The 20,018-nt window shown below is 48.9% G+C and overlaps 1 protein-coding gene across 1 annotated transcript in view; it reads left to right on the top strand.

Annotated features, from left to right (window-relative positions):
* MEGF6 (multiple EGF like domains 6) overlaps positions 1–20,018 on the top strand; it is a 109,020-nt gene that overhangs the window by 16,400 nt on the left and 72,602 nt on the right. The window contains exon 4 of the mRNA XM_063353753.1: positions 1,894–1,998. Within this exon, the coding sequence (XP_063209823.1) occupies positions 1,894–1,998 (105 nt within the window). The remainder of the gene's footprint in view (positions 1–1,893; positions 1,999–20,018) is intronic.

Genomic DNA, 20,018 nt, shown 5'->3' on the forward strand with positions numbered 1-20,018 from the left:
GAAGTGTGACTGCCGAAGGGGGGAGGAGAGGCCAGTTCTGATTATCTTTCCGGGAGGCGCTTTTCTTGAGCGTGAAGAATTGCTGTATGTACGTGTGCGGCGTCGGCAAAGCCCGCGGCACCTTCCCGGGGCAAATCCTGGTGGTGGGTCTGGAGTGGGGTCCCTGGACCAACTTACACCAACCAGCAGCTCCGCTACCAAGAGTGCCTTGGGGCTGGAATAACCCCTGACTCTTCTAGCAGCAAAAAAACGTTGTACTCGTTTTTTCCCCCTATTTTTTCCACTAGAGCCGAAGACAGATCTCCTCTTTGCTTCAGCAGAGGGGGCTTGGCATCTCCCCACGGATGCCGTGTGTGTTTGCAGGTCGATGGCGAGTGGCTTCCTGCGGGGAGCGTGCGGAGCAGCAGCCTGGCCCCGCCGGCCCGCGGCGCGCAGTAAATCGCAGCATGAGCCGCACTTGGCTGCGCCGGCGTTCGCCTGCTCCCGCCCCGTTCTGTGCGCTTCCTAGTAAATCCGCATTTCTGAGCCAATGGGTTTTGGATTGCCACCTCTGCCTTTTGTAATTTCAGCTACTTGAAATAATTACCTTCTCGGGATCCATCAACAGGACACGCGGGCCCCTAACACAGGTGACGGTGCCGCGGTTGACAGTGGCGGCACATTCCTTCCCGGGATGCGCGAGCTGTAACGTGTCGGTCCCGTCGCTGCTCTGGGTCCGTAGCCCAGCCCGGGCTGGGCAGGAGCTCGGGGCCGGCGAGGGGGAGCTGCCGGACCCAGGTATCACCCCACATCCCTCCACCATGGGGACGGGTGACGCTCTTTTTGCTCCCCGTTATCTGGTTTGCCACAACTTTTGTGAAATGTATTCCTACCTGATCCCGTCGTTTTTGGATTTTCTTACAGTTTGTTCAGTGAAAGTGAAAAGGGGAGAAAAAAGAAAAAAAAAAAAAGAGGTGCAGGAAAAAGAAAGAAAAGAGAAATTGGCCGGCAACACAGAATGTCCAGATTTGCGGACAGAGAGAAAATTTCATTGCCTGAATTTTTAAACGGACTTAAAAAGGAAGATAGGCACTTGCTCTGCGTCCTTCCACTTTGACAAAGCACGGCACACGTGACGGCATCAGTACTTAACAACGTTTCTCCTTTTCAGATGAGCATTTGCTAATGGGAAATATAAAATATTGGCCGCGTTTCACGAGTTGTGAGAAGCATATGTTTCCCTGGAAAAAAACATACCCTTGTTTCTGGTTTTATTTAGATGGTTGGAAAAGGTGGATTTCAGAAGCCTAATTGAGCATTCTCTGTCTCTGTGTACATTTTACACTCCGCTTGGTGAGAACAGAGACAGGGGGCTGCTCGGGCTCACGTACAGTTTAGCTCCATTTCAGTCTCTCCCATTCAGAAGGTGACGCCGCGTTTGGGTACCCAGCTCTCCAGCAGAGGGGTGCAAAGCAGCTTCTAGTGCTTTGCGCCAGAAAGATGCCTCCAATTTCCAAATAAATGAGTTATCTTTGTCGCCACAAGATCTGGTATGATTCTGCATGACTCATTTTCTGGCTATTTTACCCACTCGTCGGCTGGAAAAGCATTATTTCATCAACATCCCTGCAGCTCCGCTGATGTTCCCCTGTGGATTCTCACTTAGCTGCACTTTAAGAAAAGCCCTTAGACATTGCCTAAGGTATTTTACTTCCCAGCCTAAATTTTGAGAGACTTGGTGTACTGTTTGAGTATCACGTTGCCAAAAAAGAGTTGCCTTTCAAAAATGGTTCTACAGTGCTTTTGTAACTATTGAAGTTTGGTGCAGGGCTGTGGGAACTTCAGTGGGTATTGACAGCGCGTGGACGCTCCTGGCCGCGTGCTCAGGAATTGTTCTCTCCCTCCTCCTTGCAGCTGTCTGCGCTTACGGGCTTTGCTTCAACGGTGGAAATTGCGTGGAGGGATCTTCGCAGCTCTGCCGTTGCTCCTCTGGTTTCCGAGGGCCCCGCTGTCAGTACGGTAAGCAGGCTGTTCACGGTCAGCCTTTCGTTTGCACTCGGAAGCGGAGAGGATAAAGAGTGAGGGATGCCCCAATATTTTATTTTTTTTTTTTATCCTAGCCATTGTTTTATCTGCAAAACTCCAATAATCTGCTCTCTGCTCTTGTGGCCACTGCTTCGAATGTTTGGGGAACTCGGGTGTTTGGAAAGGAAATGCTTATCATGACTTGCCGTGAAACATAGCTCCGTACTGTACAATAGCCTTTATTCCTGGCCGCCATCCGCAGAGGGATTTGCTGGAATCGGAGAAGGAAGCTGATTAAAGTTGGGTCAAACAAAGAACCCCCGGGGTCGTGGCCTGCGGAGCGGAGCGCGGCCTGGGGGAGCGTGGCGATGAAGGGAAAATTGTTAAGCTCTGACTAGCTGGATCGTGTCTTTGGCTAGGGTTTATTTGGGGGCTGCTAAGCTTTATTTAATTAACCTTCGTGCAATATACAAATTCTCTCTTGAAGGTTATTGAGTTTCCTGTGTTTGGTAATTCAGAGATGTTCTGATTTGGTAACACGATAGTCTATAGCAAACAACTGCTAGAAGCTGGAATGGTTCTCCATGCCGCGTGTACGGCAAGAGAGGCTGCGCCTGGTACTGTTGTGGAGAGAACGGCCGTCCCTTTCGTCCCTCTAAGGAAGCCTGCAAGGTACAGGGCAGTAACAATTACTCGAATTATCGTTAGACGACACGGCTACTACGTGGTGGGGCTGGGCTGCAGCTGCTGAGCCAGCCGGCTCTTGCGCATTTTTCACGGTGCATCTGTTTTAAGGAACTTCAATTGTTGTTACAAGAGTCAATTTAGAAGCCCTTAAAAGGCCCTTAAGTCGCCTTTAGAGAACAGCTTTAAAGAAAAGTTTGTCAGATACGCACTGTAGACTGGACAACGCTCGTTGATGCTGCTGACTTTAGGCTGTATTAATTCCTTGCTCGCTCTTTAGTATGCGTCGTTAACTGGAGTTGGGGCTGTGTTTATGGCAGTGGGAGGCTTTCCTCGCGCTCCCCTGGGACAGTGCTTTGTGTGTGATGGCTCTGAGTCCCCTGCCCCGCGTCCCGGTGCCACACGAGTTCTCGATTAGCCAAATGAAGCAATTTCCTTGGGAAGAAGAGCCCAGGCGTGCAGATCCTGAGCTTGGCGGCTGCTCTCTCACTGCAGGGCATCCAAACCGGAGCCTCTTCGGGCTCCATTTGGCACCAACCGGCCAAATGACCTCAGTGGAGGCTGGGCATCGTCTGGCGCAGAGGTGGCACGGAGCCCTCGTGGGGCACAACCCCCCTGGAACGGAGCAATCCGGCTTCAGTCCGCTGGTCACGCGAACCTCTGTGGCTGGGCTGATGCTAGCAGTTGAAATTCTACATTTTAACTAAGGTGAAGAGGGTGCTGCTTAGTATAAAAACAACTTCCAGCTTATTTGCTTTTTTGCTTTATATTTCTAAAATAGCCGTGCTGCAGGACAGTAGTAACGAGAGTCCAAGTTATTTCCCCCCCCCGGTGACTCTCTGAACTGCCGTTTAACCACGTTACTCAAAATCCCGCTTCCCTCTCCGCTTTTGACCCCCGACGGATTAGAGCATGGCTCATTCTTGGAGATGTACACGATCCCGCCCTGCTGCCTGGGCTTGCGTTTGCACCTTACAGGGTTTTCTAGGAAATAAACAGCCCTTAAATTGTCCCCGCGACTTGGTTTTTTTTTGGTCGTAGCTCCTCTCATACAAATTTGTAAAATAAACGTGGGGCGTCTTCCTGTACAGAACCTGAGAGGTAAAAAGCACTTCCACATTTGGAAATGTTTAGCAATTCCCACAATTGTAATTGGTCGCAGCTTTGAAAACAAAGCACGCATTTCTGAGACCCCCAAATATTTTTTGAAAGGGAAACGGCTGGCTTATTTTGGAGGGGAAGAAAATACATCTGTAGTTGCACTAACTTTACCCCCCGCCCTTGGGTGAGAGACCCAAAGTCAGTGCTTTGGGTCTTAAAAGGTTGGTCTGAGAAACTGTTAGTCAGAGAAATGGGAAAATTATAGTTGTTGGTTAAAAATGAGGTGTGGGGGAACCTCCAGTACTTGCAGTTTGGGCAATCATGTAAAGAATGACAATGTTTGAGCCTTTTGGAAGTGATAAATTGAGTTTAAAAAAAAAATAAATCCAAGATTTTTCTGCCAATTAACAGAGCCTGAGGTGGCCACGTCATGGTTGTCACTTGTATTTCTAAGCCATTCTGATTGTGCTTTAATTCTTTTAAATTCCAAGTGAGTTGGCTGTTGAGCCGTTCTCTCGGGACGTTTGACCTCAGTGGTGGTGTTCGATGTGGGCCTCTCCTTGGGACCTAGAAGCAAAGAGCCAAAATGTAAAATTAGATTAAAAAAATAATAACGGAGAAACTTACTGAATTTCTGACCTTTATTTTGAACCTTTGAAATGCCTTTACTCAGAATATGTTTTTAGTGGCTGCTCGGAGAAGCTCCTTACCCGATTTGCTCATCTCTAATGCGCCTGTCAAATTTTGAAGGAATGCCTGAAATCCCGGATACCTGCGCTCAGATCTTTACCTTCCCTCTTCGGCAGAGCTTCGCTGGAGGCAGCTGCGTCACAGCAAACGGGGGCGGCCAAGGATGCGCGAATTAGGGCTCTGCTACCTGAACGTAAAGGAAGGCACCAACCCAAACTCGTTATTTCGGAGTGAGCTAATTACAAGCAATAGGGAAGAATGTGAAATAGAGAGGATAAATCATTCTTCATGCTGCTTAACCTCAGTTTATAAAGCGTTAATTGTTCTGTTGCCTTTTCAAGCAGCAGAGCCCAGCTGACTCGGGAATATTCCTTTGCGTTTGCAACCTCCAATTATTTTCATTCCCGAGTGATTTACGTTCCACACTCGGGGCAAAAGTCACCCCTGACATCCCCTTCTGCTGGGACGAGGCATCGCTGCTTCCGAGGCCTGTTGTCGGTAAACATCCCGAAGGCACCTTGTCCCGGGATGGGGTGGTCTGGGGACTGGAAGGGCTGGGAGGAAGGAGATGGACCTGTGAAAGCCCAGCCCCAGGCAGGATGCGCTGCCCGGCTCCGGGCTTCCACCCTTTCTCTTGTCCCTGGTCAAGCAGTGGCAAACGTAACGTGGTCGATACCAGCTGGGATCCGCAGTGACACCTTTGGCCAGGGCGCGTGGTGGAGGTGGGAGACGCTGGCAGGAGCCGTGGGGTGTCTCTGTGAGCCTCGGCCGCTGCTGAAGCAAACCCCAAACCCGCTGCCGCAGACCCTGCACGTGATGGGGCATTTCCATCGCCTGCGGCTGGAGGGGACGTATAGGTAGAACAGACCGGGGACAGTGTTCATATTGCAAGACAAGTTACTCAGCAAGCATCTTCAGAAAGCTTTCCTGGCTTTCAAGTTTCATTTTAACCTTTGTTCCATCCTGCTTTTAAACAGCCGTTATTCCTGAAAAACTCAAAAAACCCCAATGGAAATGCTCTATTAGCCCTGGCTTGAGAAGAGATTTTTTTTTTTTTTTTTTTTTTTTTGGTCTGTCTCGTGATGCTTTTCATTATTCATAGCATTTTCCAAAAGCCACGGTCCTTTCCACAGAGAATGTGCTGATCGAGGATACGGGAACATCCCAGCCACAAAAACTCATCCTCATTTTTTATTGACTACTGTAAATTGTTTTTTTCTTGGTAAGTACTTTTTTTTGGACAAATTTCTTTCAGAAGCCTAATTGTCTGGATTCTCATCTTCTCTTTCACTGTTAAGGGGTCTCTGGGTGGGTGACTTTTGTGCCGGTCAGCCAACCCTTGTGGGATTTGAATGGTGGGACGGGAGGCTGGCGGCTGCCTCAGAGCAGGCAGCTTTGGGGAAAGGCGCGTAATGGTTAATCAGTGAATCATTTTTTCTCATCGGTCACCTATAAAAGAAGCTGTCCTGGGTATTTGAGATGACGATACCTTCTTGAGAAATAGTTCCCCAAAATGGAGCTGTTTGGCGTCTTCCCAGGATGAATCCGGACGAGGTCCGGGGGCTTCTGATGAGGCTGTTTGATGAAAACAACATGAAAATAACCCAGAGTGAATGAAGTCGCTCGGCAGCGATATTCCGTGGTGTCATTCGCCTTCCAGAAATCTCTGTGTCTGATCTTAATGGCATCACTTTTTCTTTTCTGGAAAGAAATACAGACGTGTTTATTTTAAAGGCAGGACGTTCTCTCTCCTGGCCAGACTCTTGTCATACCTTTCAGCAGGGGATATTTTTGCTGGCCAGCCGAGAGCAGCAGCAATCCTGTGTTTACCCTGGCTGGAAAACAGGCGGTACCCAGCGGGCCTGGCTTCCAGGGCTGCGATGCTGTCCTTCCTGCCCCCCTCAGCTGTTGAAAGTGATAGTATTTGGGCGCTCTCCGTCTGCGTTAAATCATCTCACTTCGAAGGCAGACCCCTCCGCAGGGCTGCGCGGGCTCTTGCAGGAAGGTCTGCAGTACGTCTTGCTGATCCCTCTGGGTTTCAACGCCTTTTCTCTTGCCTTTTGCATCTCGGTGGCTTTTTGATGCTGTTAAGTGGAGAGATTTAGCTTCTTTATGCCATTGCCCACCTGCCGTCAGCGGGGCTGTGCTGGAGCAGCAAAGCGGAGGACAGAGGTTGAGCCGAAGCCTTGCAGTGACTGCAGAGGCGGGCTCCGAAGTGAGGAAGCAGCTGGGTTGTCCCCAAACCCTTTGTTATCTCCCACGGCTGGTAGATGAAAGGGGTTGTAAATGGAGTGTTTGAGGTTTGGTTTGGGCTGAGGCTCCCTTCTCCGGGCTTGGACGTGAATGACCTCTCTGTGCTGGGAAAGGGGGGATGTCGGAGAGCCTGGGCTCCGCTCCAAGCCTGCCCCCGGGGGTCCTCCCACCACCCCACGCTTCGGGCTCCGCTTGCGGTGACCGCGGCACCCGGAGCCCTGCGCCCGGGGGTCCCGCGTCGCGGCAGGGCCGTCCGGGCGGGATGGCGACCATAGAGGCTGTTGTTATTTGCACCCCGCGCCGTAAATCAGGTGCTTGTCCTCAGCGCCCGCTCACCCAGGACTTCCCGGCGGAGCGGATCGTTGCGGCCCCACTCCGGCTTTGGGGGCTCCGGGGTGGGAACTTGGCCGCGCCGTAGGGCCGGGACCCTCCCTAATTAGCCCGGCTGCGTTTGGAAGGACCGGCCCGACCAACCCTTGTGGGGCTTCGCACAAAGGAGAGGTCAGCCGCAGGCAAGCGGGGCCGTGATTACTGTCTGCTGTGGCGAGGCCAGCTGCAAGGGCTTTGTCGCCGCTTCGGGAGACCATTATTGTCTCTTTCTTCTCTGGCACTGCCCTCATTTGCGCAAGCATTTGACATGCCCTCAGTGTTGTTTGATTGACTAATGACCCTATTTCTCCTGCTAATCTCTCCGGGCTGTTCAGTTGGAAGCCTTTGCGGAGGGGAGGGCTGGGAGAGAGGGGTTTGGGGGGGGTCCCAAAGGGTGACACGGGAGTGCAGAGCACGGGAAGGCATTGAAGTCAACCGGGGAAAGGTTTTGTCTTTGGCGGCAAAGGGAAGCACCTTGTGGACTGGTCTTGGACGCAGGAGCCAGACGCCTCTCCCCGAGACGGGCAGCCCCCAGCGAGTGTGCACGTGCGAGAACACTTGCTTGGACTCGGGTGACTTCCCTGCTCCAAGGGGACCCCGGTGCCGATTTCAGAACGACAGTAGCAAGATATTGTGTTCGATGTTTCATGGGTTTACAGTTCACAAGGCCGATTTAAAATCCGTTTGTGGGATTAAATAGCAGCAATTGTTCTTCAGCTGTCAGCTTATTGGAGAGAATCCACTGTTAATAATACCAGGGCTAAATTAAGCAGAGCATTTCTCCAACAGCCAAGAAGTCCGAGTACTTTTATTTATAAACAGCCCCCTCATTCAGAGGTTCAGCCTTCTGGTGGGGAGGGGAGGGGAGACGAGCCCGAGCCCGGAGAGGTCTCTGCCAGCCCGGCTCTGCCTGCCGGGGTTTTCTCTCCCTTTGGCTCGGGAAGCGGTGGAACAAGGGCGGCTTGTGCGGAACTGGGCTTCGTCCTGCGCTATCTGCTTGTCCATCAGCCAAACGTGAGGTATTTAATAGCTGGCAAACAGGTAGTGCTGAACTCTTTGAAAACGTTAGTGAGAGGAAACAAGCCAAGGCTATGTAGGGGCTTTTTCAGTGAAGAAAAAAAAAAAAAAAAAGAAAGAAAATAAAAAGAAAAAGTCTTTTGTGAAGTGAGTTTTGAAGAAAAAGGAAAATGTGCTGAGGCTGGGGGAACAGCTGGGGTTGTACCTCTGGAGCAAGTTTCCTCGCAATTCCATCTATAGGGAATTGCAGGGTCCAGCGTCCTGCACCGAGATGCACAGCACGGAGTTCATCGCCAGCTGCCTCCGTCCCACAAACCTGGATGTAAATGCAGGGCAGTTACTCTGTGGATAACTTCATAGTTCATAGGATTTGAGTTTCTAAATGTTAACTGGAGTATAGCAAACGGCCTTTTGGACAGACACTATAGCACATTTAAAGTTGTCCAGCTTCATCAATGAGCGATGGAGCATACGCGTAGGCAAAAATATTACTGACACATCTGTTTAAAGGCACATGATAGTGGGTGAAAAAGAGCCGCTATCTTAAGAGACTAAAATCTTTAGAGGCTTTGGTGAATTCGAAATATGGCTTTCTTTGTTCTTTTCAAACTTTCCTTGGGTCGAACTCAAGAACTAAGGATTTCATTATCATTTGAAGAGGCGATTATATTGGGTGACAGAAAACGCATGGCTCAAGTCCTTTAGATGAGTTGCAGCCCTCTGCTTAGATGTTGGGAAATAAATGAGAGAGGAATCCTGGCGCTGACATTGCACCGGTTTGAAATTTTCATAGAGATCTTTAACGCTCCTTGTGCTAAGATGTGTCAGGGGTAGGAAAAGCTTGGAAGGAAGCTGCTTATCGTGCCATGTGGAGAAGACCAAATCTACGCTTTGTTTTGAGGGATCCATACCTCGGGCCAAGTCATGTGAAGTTCTTGATGCCATCTTCAAAGCGATGCGTGTTTTCCCTGTAGCGAGGATTTTGAAACTCCTCAGCACCTCCCGTGATCACCTCCCTAATTATTACGGTGCCAGTACCATGGCGAAGTGTCAGCCCCGCTCTAATCTCCCTGCAAGGGTTTCCGCGGCCGGTCGCAGCCAGCTGTGACCAATTAAAAAGGGGGAGGTTGTGTTTGCCAAACCTCAGCGACTTGCGAAGTCGAGCTGCGGGTCCGAGGAGCTTTACATTTTTGAGAGCTGTGTAGTCTGCCCTCGGTATTTTCTTCTCCTAAACCATCTGCTGGAAGGCAGACTGTAAGCACGGAGGTGAGTCAAGGGATATTTGTATGGGAGAACAGATTATTTTCCGAGCAATGAAGAACACTCCAGTCTGAAAACGGACCCCTGGGATCCCATCGTGTAATTGGTAATAAGAAGAATTTGGTACGTGAATGCCAAGTAGACTGGATTAATGCCGAATCCTTGGACTGTTGCTGGGGAGGACGAGGCCATCCCCCAGGTCAGGTAGCCACGGGCCATCCCACGCTTGCCATCGCTTGCCCAGGTGGCTGCTTTACTGAAACGAGAGAGAACGGTGATAAAACCCGTAGCCTGGTCGGGTCTGTGCAGAAGAACCCTTTCTGGAGGCAGGTCTGAGATGTGCCGGTCCTCTCCCGTGGCCCACAGCAGCTCTCCCTTGGCATCCGGCTGGTTTTTGTTATGGAATAGAGGTGACAGGGCGCTGACTTCCCAGGATCTTCCCCTGTTTTCTGGGGACGTTGTGAAAACTGGCGGTGCAGGGCTCCATGCTGGCCTTGGGCACGAGGGAACAGGTTCCAGCCGAAATCGGTGCTTTAGTGAGGGAAATGAGGAGCGACGGCCAAAGCAGGAAAGATAAGCGTTGCTGCAAACCTTCCTGGAATTTTTAGAATTAATTTATGCTGAAATACGTAGTACGGTCTGTAATAAATCCGCAGTATGTTATGCTTTCAATTTCTGGGTTTGGAAAGGTTGGAGAAAACATTTTTTTTTTTATTCATTACGTGCTGCCTTCTCCAAGACTTCTTTGTAAAGCGTGTTCTCCAGCAGGTGATAACATCGTTTAACCAGCCCATGAAACTCCTTATCTCCACCTCAGCCCCAGGTTTCCCTTTAATTTTTGTGTCGTTTGTTGCGTTTCAGCCCATTTCCTCTCCTTTGCTGAACGGTCTCAGTGCTACAGTATAATTTGTGCAATAATGCCAGAAACAAACATGTGTTGAGATTCCAGTCATTACAAATAAGCTTTTTTTTTTTTTTTTTTTGCCTGGGAAGATGCTCGGAGGATTCCCGCTCCTGAGGTAGGTGTGATTAATGGGAGCTATGTGAGAAAGGGAGGACACTTTCCGTATGTCCTTGACCCGAGTTGAAGTGCGTGTGTGCATTCCTGTTGCGCAGCGCGGTTTTTTAACTTGGGCTGAAGCTTGCTCTTCTCTGCAGCCTTAACCCAAACGATGTGCTTTGATAGAGGAGGAGGAGGAGGAGGCGGGAGGAGGAGGAAAATCGCCCACTGACAACACCCCCAAACAACCAAGGGTGGCACCAGCAATGGAATTTGTTACCAGCACTTTTTACTGCTAGGTAGGTTACAAAATTCAAATGAAAATGATGTCTCTGGCAATGGGAATCCTCCTCCTCCTGAGACTGCGGCACCGGGTTCAAAGAACAAGCTCAGGGAGTTGGTGCCTCCCAAAGCTCCTTTATCCCCAGCTTTCCCCTGGGCTCAGCCTGCGTTCGGTGATTACAGCTGTGGTACGGTTTTAAATCACCACCGTAGTGCGAGTGTATGTGCATGCGTGTGTGTGAAGGGTAGGATATCACAGTACATACATGGTTTATAGTATAGTAATACCAGCTATAGCTAATAGTTAAAAACACAATTCTATGATTCTAATATTTAAAAATACGTCTTGCATTTTAACGATCCCCTCACTGGAAACATGGAAATGATTTGCAGGGGAGTGACTGTTTACCTGACCGGGGACTCTTTACCTTTCCAGCCTTTTACCTTCCCCTTCGCCGCCGCCGCCCTGGGGCTCTCCCAGCCCCGGCGTGGCTGTTTCCTCCCAGACACGCGGAATTTTATGGGGCTTCGTTCTCTCGTGGTTCAGCTTGCGCACACGGACACGTGTGCTGTGTATAGCTGTGCAGACGGGTTTTCTTTCCATAATTCAATGGTCGTGGGGCCTCTGTAATGCCTTTACGTCCCCCCCCAGCCACAGGGACACCTGTTAGACCCTCGGGCTCTATAAACCAGCCAAAAAACTCTTTTGAAGGCCAGCAGGTGTTTCTGGCTTGCCGTACGTGAATGCATATTAACCGTCTGTCTTCCCGCCTCCCCACGCAAATAAAACCCGCAGTTGAGTCTGGAAACGCTCCACTCAACGCGCAGAAGCAGGCGGGGGGGTGCCGGGGGTCCGAACGAGCCCCCTCCTCCGCGACGGGCCGGCTACACGCTCGGGAGCCAGGCGCCGGGGCTGCTGGCCTTTAGCTGCTCTCTGAAGTAAGGTGTTTGTGTTTTACTTCCCCTTTATTCTGGGACGTCAGCTGGGGAGCCCGGCGTGCTGCAGCGGTGAGGGGACTGCTATCGCTGTTGGGTTCTGTCTCGCACGTCGCCGTGCAGGCCGTCGCGCAGGCTGGTCCAGCCCCGCTTGCGCACAGTCCATGGCCATCAGTAGTTTTTGCAGTGGAAGCAGATTTTGGTGTTTTTTCACCCTGCCAAGTGCATCTGCCTTTCTGGGGTGCCTCCGGTCCAGGCTTCTCAAAGAGGTCTCGTAGGTGGCAGAGACCTAAAACTCACGTCACTGGTTTGAGGTGGGACCTGCTGCTGACGGGCTGCACTGACACCAACGAGCGGTGACAACAAAGAAGTAGAACAGCCCATGTTCGCAGATGAAAACAGGGATTTTTTTTTTTTTTTTTTTTTAGAGATTTAAGTAGCTTGCATAAAGGCTCGGTAGATCATTACCCAAGGTCCAAAGCAGCTCTTGGCTCTTCCAGCAGGAGCTGGTTTGCGTCGCTGATAAAGGCAGTCGGTTATGCTGATTCATGGTCCTGTTCTGATTGTCAGAGATCAAAGGGTCAAAATAACGCCGTCCTGCGCAATAAATGCAAGCGATCGGTCGGATGCTGGGCTCCTTTCGCCGGTTTAACGATACAGTGCGCAGTGGATAAAGGGGACGGGTGGGTCTTAAGCTGTTAAAGAGGATGCGGGGGCTGTCGTGCCTTTCCTCGGCATACCATTGCGTTTGGTGGGGGATATTGGATTTCAGCACAGCAGATGCTGAGATTATGGGGGCCAGATGTATGTCATTAGAGGATACCGCTTTTTACCAGCTGCAAATTGTCCATCACTTCCTCTACTGTACATTTTCATCATGAGAGGCTTGAATTCCCACAATTTACTGATAGCTCGGATGTTAGCAGGCTTCTCTCTAACTGGTAAGTAATGGCCTTCTGCAGCCCAAACACATGGAAAAGTCAAATAATGTATTTTGGTTTGTATTTGTTCACGAGCTCAGTTATGATTTGCCTTGATAAACTTGCCCGGAAAATTATATTCTACATTTAACTTGTGAAATGAATCCCTAGAAAACTCCAAGGATTTAAGTGAAAGAATGCCAGAGATGGTTTTGTACTTATGTGAGAATAAGACATGGCTTTTCACTTTACAGTCTCTAGTGTAACAGGATACGCTCTTTAAAAATGCACATTTTTAAACAGAAGAAATGGTTAAAAAAAGAAACATTAAGCTCTGCAGACAGTGTGAATACAGAAGGCATCACGGCATATTTAGGGATAAATTCATTATGAAAATATTTATACTTTATACAGGCTTTTAATCAGAAGGAGTCTGAGGTTTATGTGAGAATCCATATGTGTTGTTCGATACATCTCGCTAGTGCACTTATTTAGTTCTGTGAATATACCGTTTTCTAAGGCTTTTGAAGTTCAGTCCTTCCTGCGTGTTATTTCCCAGACAGAACACTTCAAAATATTATTTTCTTGAAATGGTTAGTATGGTCTTTTTTTTTTTTTTTTTTTTTTTCTTTTCCCCAAACCTAGAGAAAAGGCTCGTTGTAAGGAAAACAATGAACCGACCGACTTTGCTGACAACTCCTGCTGCTGGTACCACCTTTCTCCTCTGCTGAGCCCCCGCCGGGCTGAGCCCGGTGCTGGGACCCCTCTGGGTATCTGTGCGCTGCTCCCACCGCCAGGTCGCGGGAGATGAGGGAAAAGGACCCCGATCTCCTGAAAGGAAAGGGTTTGGAGGTGGTTGTAGCACCGGTTCCCATTCTGCGGGATGGAAACTTCCCGTAGTTGGAAACGCGGCGCATTGCTTGTGCAGCGCATTGGCTTCGACCCCTTCTAATGTAACAGCAGAGAGCGGTGACATTGGAATTGCGTAGGAGAAACAGATGTAGAAAATGGTTTTGGGGAACCAGCAGATCAGGTAAGTTTTCTGGTTTAAAACAATTTAGGCATTATCCCCCGCTATTGCGGTCTGGGAAACTGCCCTGAATTGCCCAGCAGAATACTTAGTCCTAGCAAATAAACACATTATTTCCGCCTTCGTTTTTCCCGGTTGCTCAGGATCTCACCTCATTAATAGTGAAGATTTTGGAATGTCAAATATTTGGAGTATCCGGGTATCAGAGCTATACAATAGATCTCTGTGACAGGCGGCTGCTGAACTCCATCTTTCTGCATGGAGGTGTTTGGTTTGTCTGGAATTCTGACAGCCTGCGCAGCGCTGGGTCTCTGCCGAGTAAATGTCTTTGAACTTAAACAGCTGCTTCTTGAGAAGGTGAATTTCAAGTTTAAAACATTACATTTGTGCCTTTTATTTTTTTTTTTAACTTGTGAATTTAACAAGAAGCAAGTAGCGATGACCCTTTCATTAGAGACAAAAGAAGTGTGTATGGCTTGGCAGTAAACTTGCTGAGGACAACATAAAACGTGCTCATTAAATGTTCTTTAAACAGTATTGCTTTTTGTTTTCAGAAGCAATGTGATGTTTCATCCCACCATTAATTGCCTAATACCAATTATGGCATAAACAAGCCATTTGCTATTGTAACTTTTTCAATTTATTTTTCAAGGTTCCTACTCTTAACACCTCTTATGCGTCTGGGAACAGGAGTGACTTTTGTAGTGAAAGATAAATAATGAGATCAGTAATCAGTAGTTTTTTACATAGACCGTCCCGTAGGAGAAATGTTACTGCAGCTCTTGAGAACCTCATAAAATGCTTCTCCCCGTGGATGCTTTGTAGTATTGAGCTTAATTATATGGAGACAAAGAGACCAGGAGAAGGTTATTTTTTCCCAGGGACTTCCCAGTTCTTTAGAAGACGACGTGCGCTGCCCGTTGTGCGTTGGTGGCTGAGTGAGCAAGCCTCAAAACAGAGGTATTCTGCCGTACCATCAAAATCCTCCAAAGACTCTCATAGCTGACCATCCTGGTTATTACCCTCCTACCTGAGATATTAACCTTATTTGTGGTATTTCAGCACTTCTGACGCTGTACCAGCCAAAAAATAGAGGTTTGCTGGAAGGAGCAGCTGATGGTCAATGCTTCAGAGCTTTGGAAGTTGTGTGGTTTGGGATTCCTTTTGAATAAAGAGCGTGGCGCCTCGAGCTTCTGATTCAGATGAGTAATTTTAAACCTGGTTGGGGAACTAGCTGAATGTCAAACCCATTCTTTCCGTGCCTGTACCCCTTGTTTCTTACCTTGCTGGCGGGGCCTTCTCCTTTGTGTTGTTGCTCCTGAAAATCTGTTGTGAAGTCTTATCTCCCCAGCTGAGCATTCTTTGCCAGGTCATCATCAGTGTCTGGTCAACAGAGTTCTCATTAAAGCTTTTGGCTTTAAAAAAGGCCGTAAAGTCATATTGTGAAGTCTCATTGTAATTCACATTATCTTCTGTCAGCCTCTTAAGCAGTCCTGCCCGACAAGGGCATCGCTGAGGGAGCAGCTTAATGAGAGGGCCCTGTGAGACTGTGGTAGGTGTGACGTTCAGCTCCTCAGAGGAGCTGTCAAATCGCTGATTTTGGACCATTTGCGGTGAGGCCAGAACCATTAGTTAGTTGGTCAAAGAAGGGATATTCAGCACATCAGCTTTTGCTGGATATTTCTGTTTGTATTCTGTTTATGGTTTGATCTGCGTTATTTCTACTTGTGTGCAACAGCATCTTCAAGATAGCTGTCAAACACGTTCTTAGGACAGCGCTATATGAGGGCTAGTGGTTCTGGTTTGGTTTTAAGCCAAAACCAAGAGGCTTCTGTTGTTTGCATTGTTGGGGACAGGCAGAGATTTATGGGTACTGTATCAGACTATATCCTCGTTCTCCTGGAGAAAGACCAAATCCAATAACCAAGAACTTAGAAAAAAACCTTGGGTTTTTACAGGCGTCTGTTAGGACGCTTCTCATTTGAATTCTCTGGAGAGTCTGGGCTCGGTATGTCTGTAGCGATCCCTGCAGCTTTGCTAAATTGCAGGTGCACCTCGTTTGTTCACAGAGAGCGTTTTCCGTGGCAGCGCTCATTTTGCAGCGCTGCCGTAAACAAAGGAGCTGCGTGTCGCTGGTGTCTGCAGGAGGGAAATGGAACTGCCATTTTCGGGTGCAATGTTGTAGAGCAGGAATAATTATGTTAAAGTTAATGCTTTGTTCCTTTTTTAAATGAGAGAGGAGAACTCTGATTCCTTTACCCTGGTTAGTCTTCTGCTTAACCGCGGGTGTGCGGGAGAAGGCAGTGCTGGTGCTGACGTGGGGTTGCAGGGCCACGGATGAGCCCTGCGGCTCATAAAGCCACTGGCGGACTCCGGTGCGTTAAACATCACAGCTAGAAGGACTGGAGAAGTAGGTATGTCTTTTGATGCTTTGGCTGGAGGAATGAGCGGCGGGGTACGCGGCTGGGCGGCGGGAGGGCCATTCAGCCGACCTGGGCCGCGTCTGGAGCCCAGGTCTCCTGCCTCCTGCTGCGCCTGGCTCTCGGACCAGTTCACTCATCCCCACTCCCTGTCTCAGCCCTTCGCAGCTCGGCCTGCTGCAGCAGCGTTTCTTTTTGAACCCTGCAACTAGGTTTTGATAATTCTTTCCTTGGTTCTGGGCGGATCTCGTTGGCTTTGGATGAGGGCGACGTAACGAGTGAGAACAAAGCTCCACGCTTTCTTCCCGCCTCGTCTCCTCAGGTGCCTGGCGGCGAGTCCGGCCGAACCCGGCTGCTTTGTTTATCCGGGGTCCGTTCGGTGGCAATGGGCCGAGTGCCGCGGGGACACGCGGCTGAGGATCACCAGCTGCCTGGTGAGTGCAGAGCTTCACCCTGCCATGGGCTTCTCCGCAAAAAGCAATTAATTACAGGACAAAACCGCCGCCGACATTCACACCTTCATACACTTGGCAAACACATCCGCGAGCTCATGCAGCTGAGGTCACTTCAAACGCTCGGAAACTTTGAAGGAAGTCTCTTCAGCTTCTCTGTAAGAGCGATACAGGTTCTTTCCCGGCAGAGCCGTCTTGCCGTGAAATGCAGTTGTGGCCGTACAGTGGAAAGAAAATCATCAAACACCAGCCTGTTTGTTGAGCCCGCGAAGGGAAGCCCTGCGCAGCCTGCCAAGCGCAGTGCCTTTTTCTATTGCATCCATTATACAATGTGTCAGAAAGGAATTCTCCCCACTCTGGAGAGATGTTTATAGTCCATCAGGTTTTATGGCAGAAGTGGGGAGTCTAAGGTTCCTCTGGCTGAGACTAGTCAGACTGTTGCCACGGGCTTCGCTGGGAGGTGGACTCGGCAAAGAAAGAGCCCGGCTGGTGGCCTTCCCCGTCCCGCCTCTGTCTCCTGAGGACCTTCGGGAAGATGAAGTGGAAACTTGCCCAAACTGTGAATGAATTTGGCATGGCACTAACGAGCAAGGACCCCAGTAGAAACCAGTGACAGAGTATAGGAAGGGGTGGAAAGAGGAGAATAGTGATGTGGGCTGGTCTGGCTGAGGCTTGCAATGGGCAAGAAGCTAAGCAAGTAGAGCATCATACAGTGTCAATAGGAATAAACGTGTGTGTTCTGAGCGGAGCAAGCACATTTGATGAAAATCCCTGTCTCACCCCTTAATGGAAGCTGTGTGGAGGATGGCGGGCACGACTCGTTACGTGTATGGAAGTACTTTCAGCTCCGCGGAGCTGTTATCTCTTGCAGATGTTCCTTCCTCCCGAACAGCCGAGAGAAGGAGCCGGTGCTGGTCGGGCAGGTACCTGTGCACGTCCCAGCGGGGAAGGAGCCATCCCAACAACCGCTTCACTTCTGCATTTCGATGCAGATGAAGAGCTCGCAAACGATATTTTGAGTCTCCGTTAGGTGAGGGAGACTTCTGGGAAGCCCCTGGTCGTAGTTTCGCTGAGAAGATAATTACCTTGTCTTGGAGGAGAAAGGCGATGAGCAGAAATGCATCTCTGTCCCCTGTTTACCTGAACCGAACCACTGAAATATTTGAGCTTAATTTCCCTCTTTGTTGAAAAGTGAATACCTGTAAGAGTAGACAAAATCCTCAGCCCATCATGTCCAGGAGTCGAGTTAAAAAAGGCCTGCAAAGCTTGTGGTCAGCGTAGGTCAACTCACTGTCTTATGCAACTTTAAGTTCATAAAATTTTAAAGCCCTAACTGGGATATTGATTAAATGTTATTTGGCCATCTTCCATATTTATGAGAAGTTTAAGGGGAGCCAAAAATGATACTGCAGTCACTCTGGGAAGGTTGGCTATCACTGAGCAGGGGGTTTAAGATTGCACAGGGAGGGTTGGTATGTGTGGGAGTGATACCGCTGGGATAAAACGGCCTCTAGTCCCTCTCTCCCGGAACTCTTCAGACCTCTGCTTAAAACAGGCAGTGCACATAGGTACGTGTGTGTGTGTGCGTGCGAATCTTTATATGCATCATGTGCCTTTTCTACATCAACCTGTCTTAGCAGGCATCGGAGAAGTGGCTGGCACACTGCCCTTCCCACCATAGCAGGTCCAGCCCTCTGCCCTGCAGTTCGTGACAAAAGGAGTACGATAAACAAAAAGACCAGATGATACATCTAAAGCGTTTGAAAAATTACGCATAAGTGACCAGCAAAGTTAGGGTGATGTCAGTTTGGACAGAGAATTACGGAAGAAATTATGGGTGACCAAAAAAAGCCTGTGAAACGCAACGAACGTTGCACTGAGGAAGTTTTATCTGAGCCCTGCGGGAAGCTACAGAGTTGTGAAAGATAATCTGCGCCCCGCAGACCACGGCAGATCGCGTCAGGCCTGTGCTCTTGAAAGGCTGGGCTCTTTTCTTTTTTTTTCTTTTTTTTTTTTGGTAAAAAAAGAGATTTCCTGGAGGCGCTGTCTGTCACGGCTGTTTTATTATGTCTCTGTTATTGTGGGTCGGGAGGAGACAGGCTGAGGTGGTGTGAGCATTTGATGTGATACTGAGTTTATGGACAGTTAGGTGGGTAGGGATGAGAATCTGGTTAGGAATTCCTGAAAGATGGGAAAATAGATACATTATCCTTACAATTTCTCTTTCTTACAACTCTGGTTATACCCTTGTATTCTGCAACTTGTGTTTCCCACCTTCAATACCCTTCTGCACCAGGAGCAGGGGCTCCATTGCTGCTTTTTCTGCAGCAAGAACTGAGCGGTGGAGGACGAGCCCCGTCCCTGCGGTTCCCCCTCCTGGGGCAGAACATCTTCCCCCTCGGTGACATCCTCGGGGACACGCATTCCCCGGGTCTGCAACCCCACCACGCGCTCTCAAGGCAGCAGAGCAGTCACTGGCTGACGTCCTGGTTATACCGTGGGAGAAGGAGGGGGGTTTTTTTTTGGATACTTGGACGCCAAATCGCAGAGTGTGCTGAGTTGTAAAGAAGGGAAACCAAACCGAAATGAAAAAAACAACAAAGAAACAAAAAAATCCCCACCAAGCATGGATTTTGTGTGTAATTTCTGGTTTGCTGACGAATTTACAGAGCATAAGTTGAGTGGGGAAGCAGCAAAGCTGCAACACTGACGTGATTGTGCAGCAGCCTGCTCTTGGCTCATCACTTTGGCAGATTTTCAGAGAAACAATTGAAAATATTTTCTCTCAACCCAAATTCAGCCATGCAGAAGTGTCTGTCGGACCCGCGCAGTTCTGCCGTTGCTACGCTTAACTGCTTACATTTTAGTAGTAGGTAAGGCGTGTTCTCTTATTTCCTTTAGATTATCGGATGCTGGATTCTCAGATTGTTATTGGGAGACTATTACGGAAACCTTATTAAACGGGTTAAAGGCTATAAAAGAGTAGCTCAAATTCTCAGGACATCACGGCTTTTTTCCCAATAGAAGGTGTGCTACAGGAATTTGATTTTTAGAAAATAATTCCACGAAGTTTCAGCTTAGAAGTGAACGAATTCTGCCCGGTGCTGGCAGTGGCCCTTCCCGGCGGCTGTTAATCCTGCTCCGTTCCATTCCGGCCGGAGGGAGGGGGTAGAGTCTCTCTCTCTGCTGGGACACCAGCCTTCCGAGCTGGGATTTTCCTTGAAGCGCCTGCCTCACCCTCTGGCTGTGGGGAGAATTCTTCCCGTTGAAGAGCTGCAGGGTTATCGATCCCTTTGGAATTAGATAAAAATGATTTTATCCCAATTTTAGCCACTTTTACTTTATGTGCAGTTTTCTCTCTAATTCGTTTTTTTTGGTCAAACAAAATGCGGCAGCTTTTGTTTCTTTTTTTTTGGTTTTATTATATGTCACTTCCCTACAAAAAAAAAGGGGGGGGGGGAAATGTGCTTTTTTAAAACTTATAGAGTTTTTTTAGGGGAAAAAACCGTTAGAGTTAGAAGTTATACATATGTGTATGCATGCAATACTACACATGTACGTGCAGATTCTGTTGGAAAAACAGATTTTGCAGGTTTTATA

The sequence above is a fragment of the Chroicocephalus ridibundus genome, chromosome 16, assembly GCF_963924245.1.
Source record: "Chroicocephalus ridibundus chromosome 16, bChrRid1.1, whole genome shotgun sequence".
Lineage (NCBI taxonomy): Eukaryota > Metazoa > Chordata > Aves > Charadriiformes > Laridae > Chroicocephalus > Chroicocephalus ridibundus.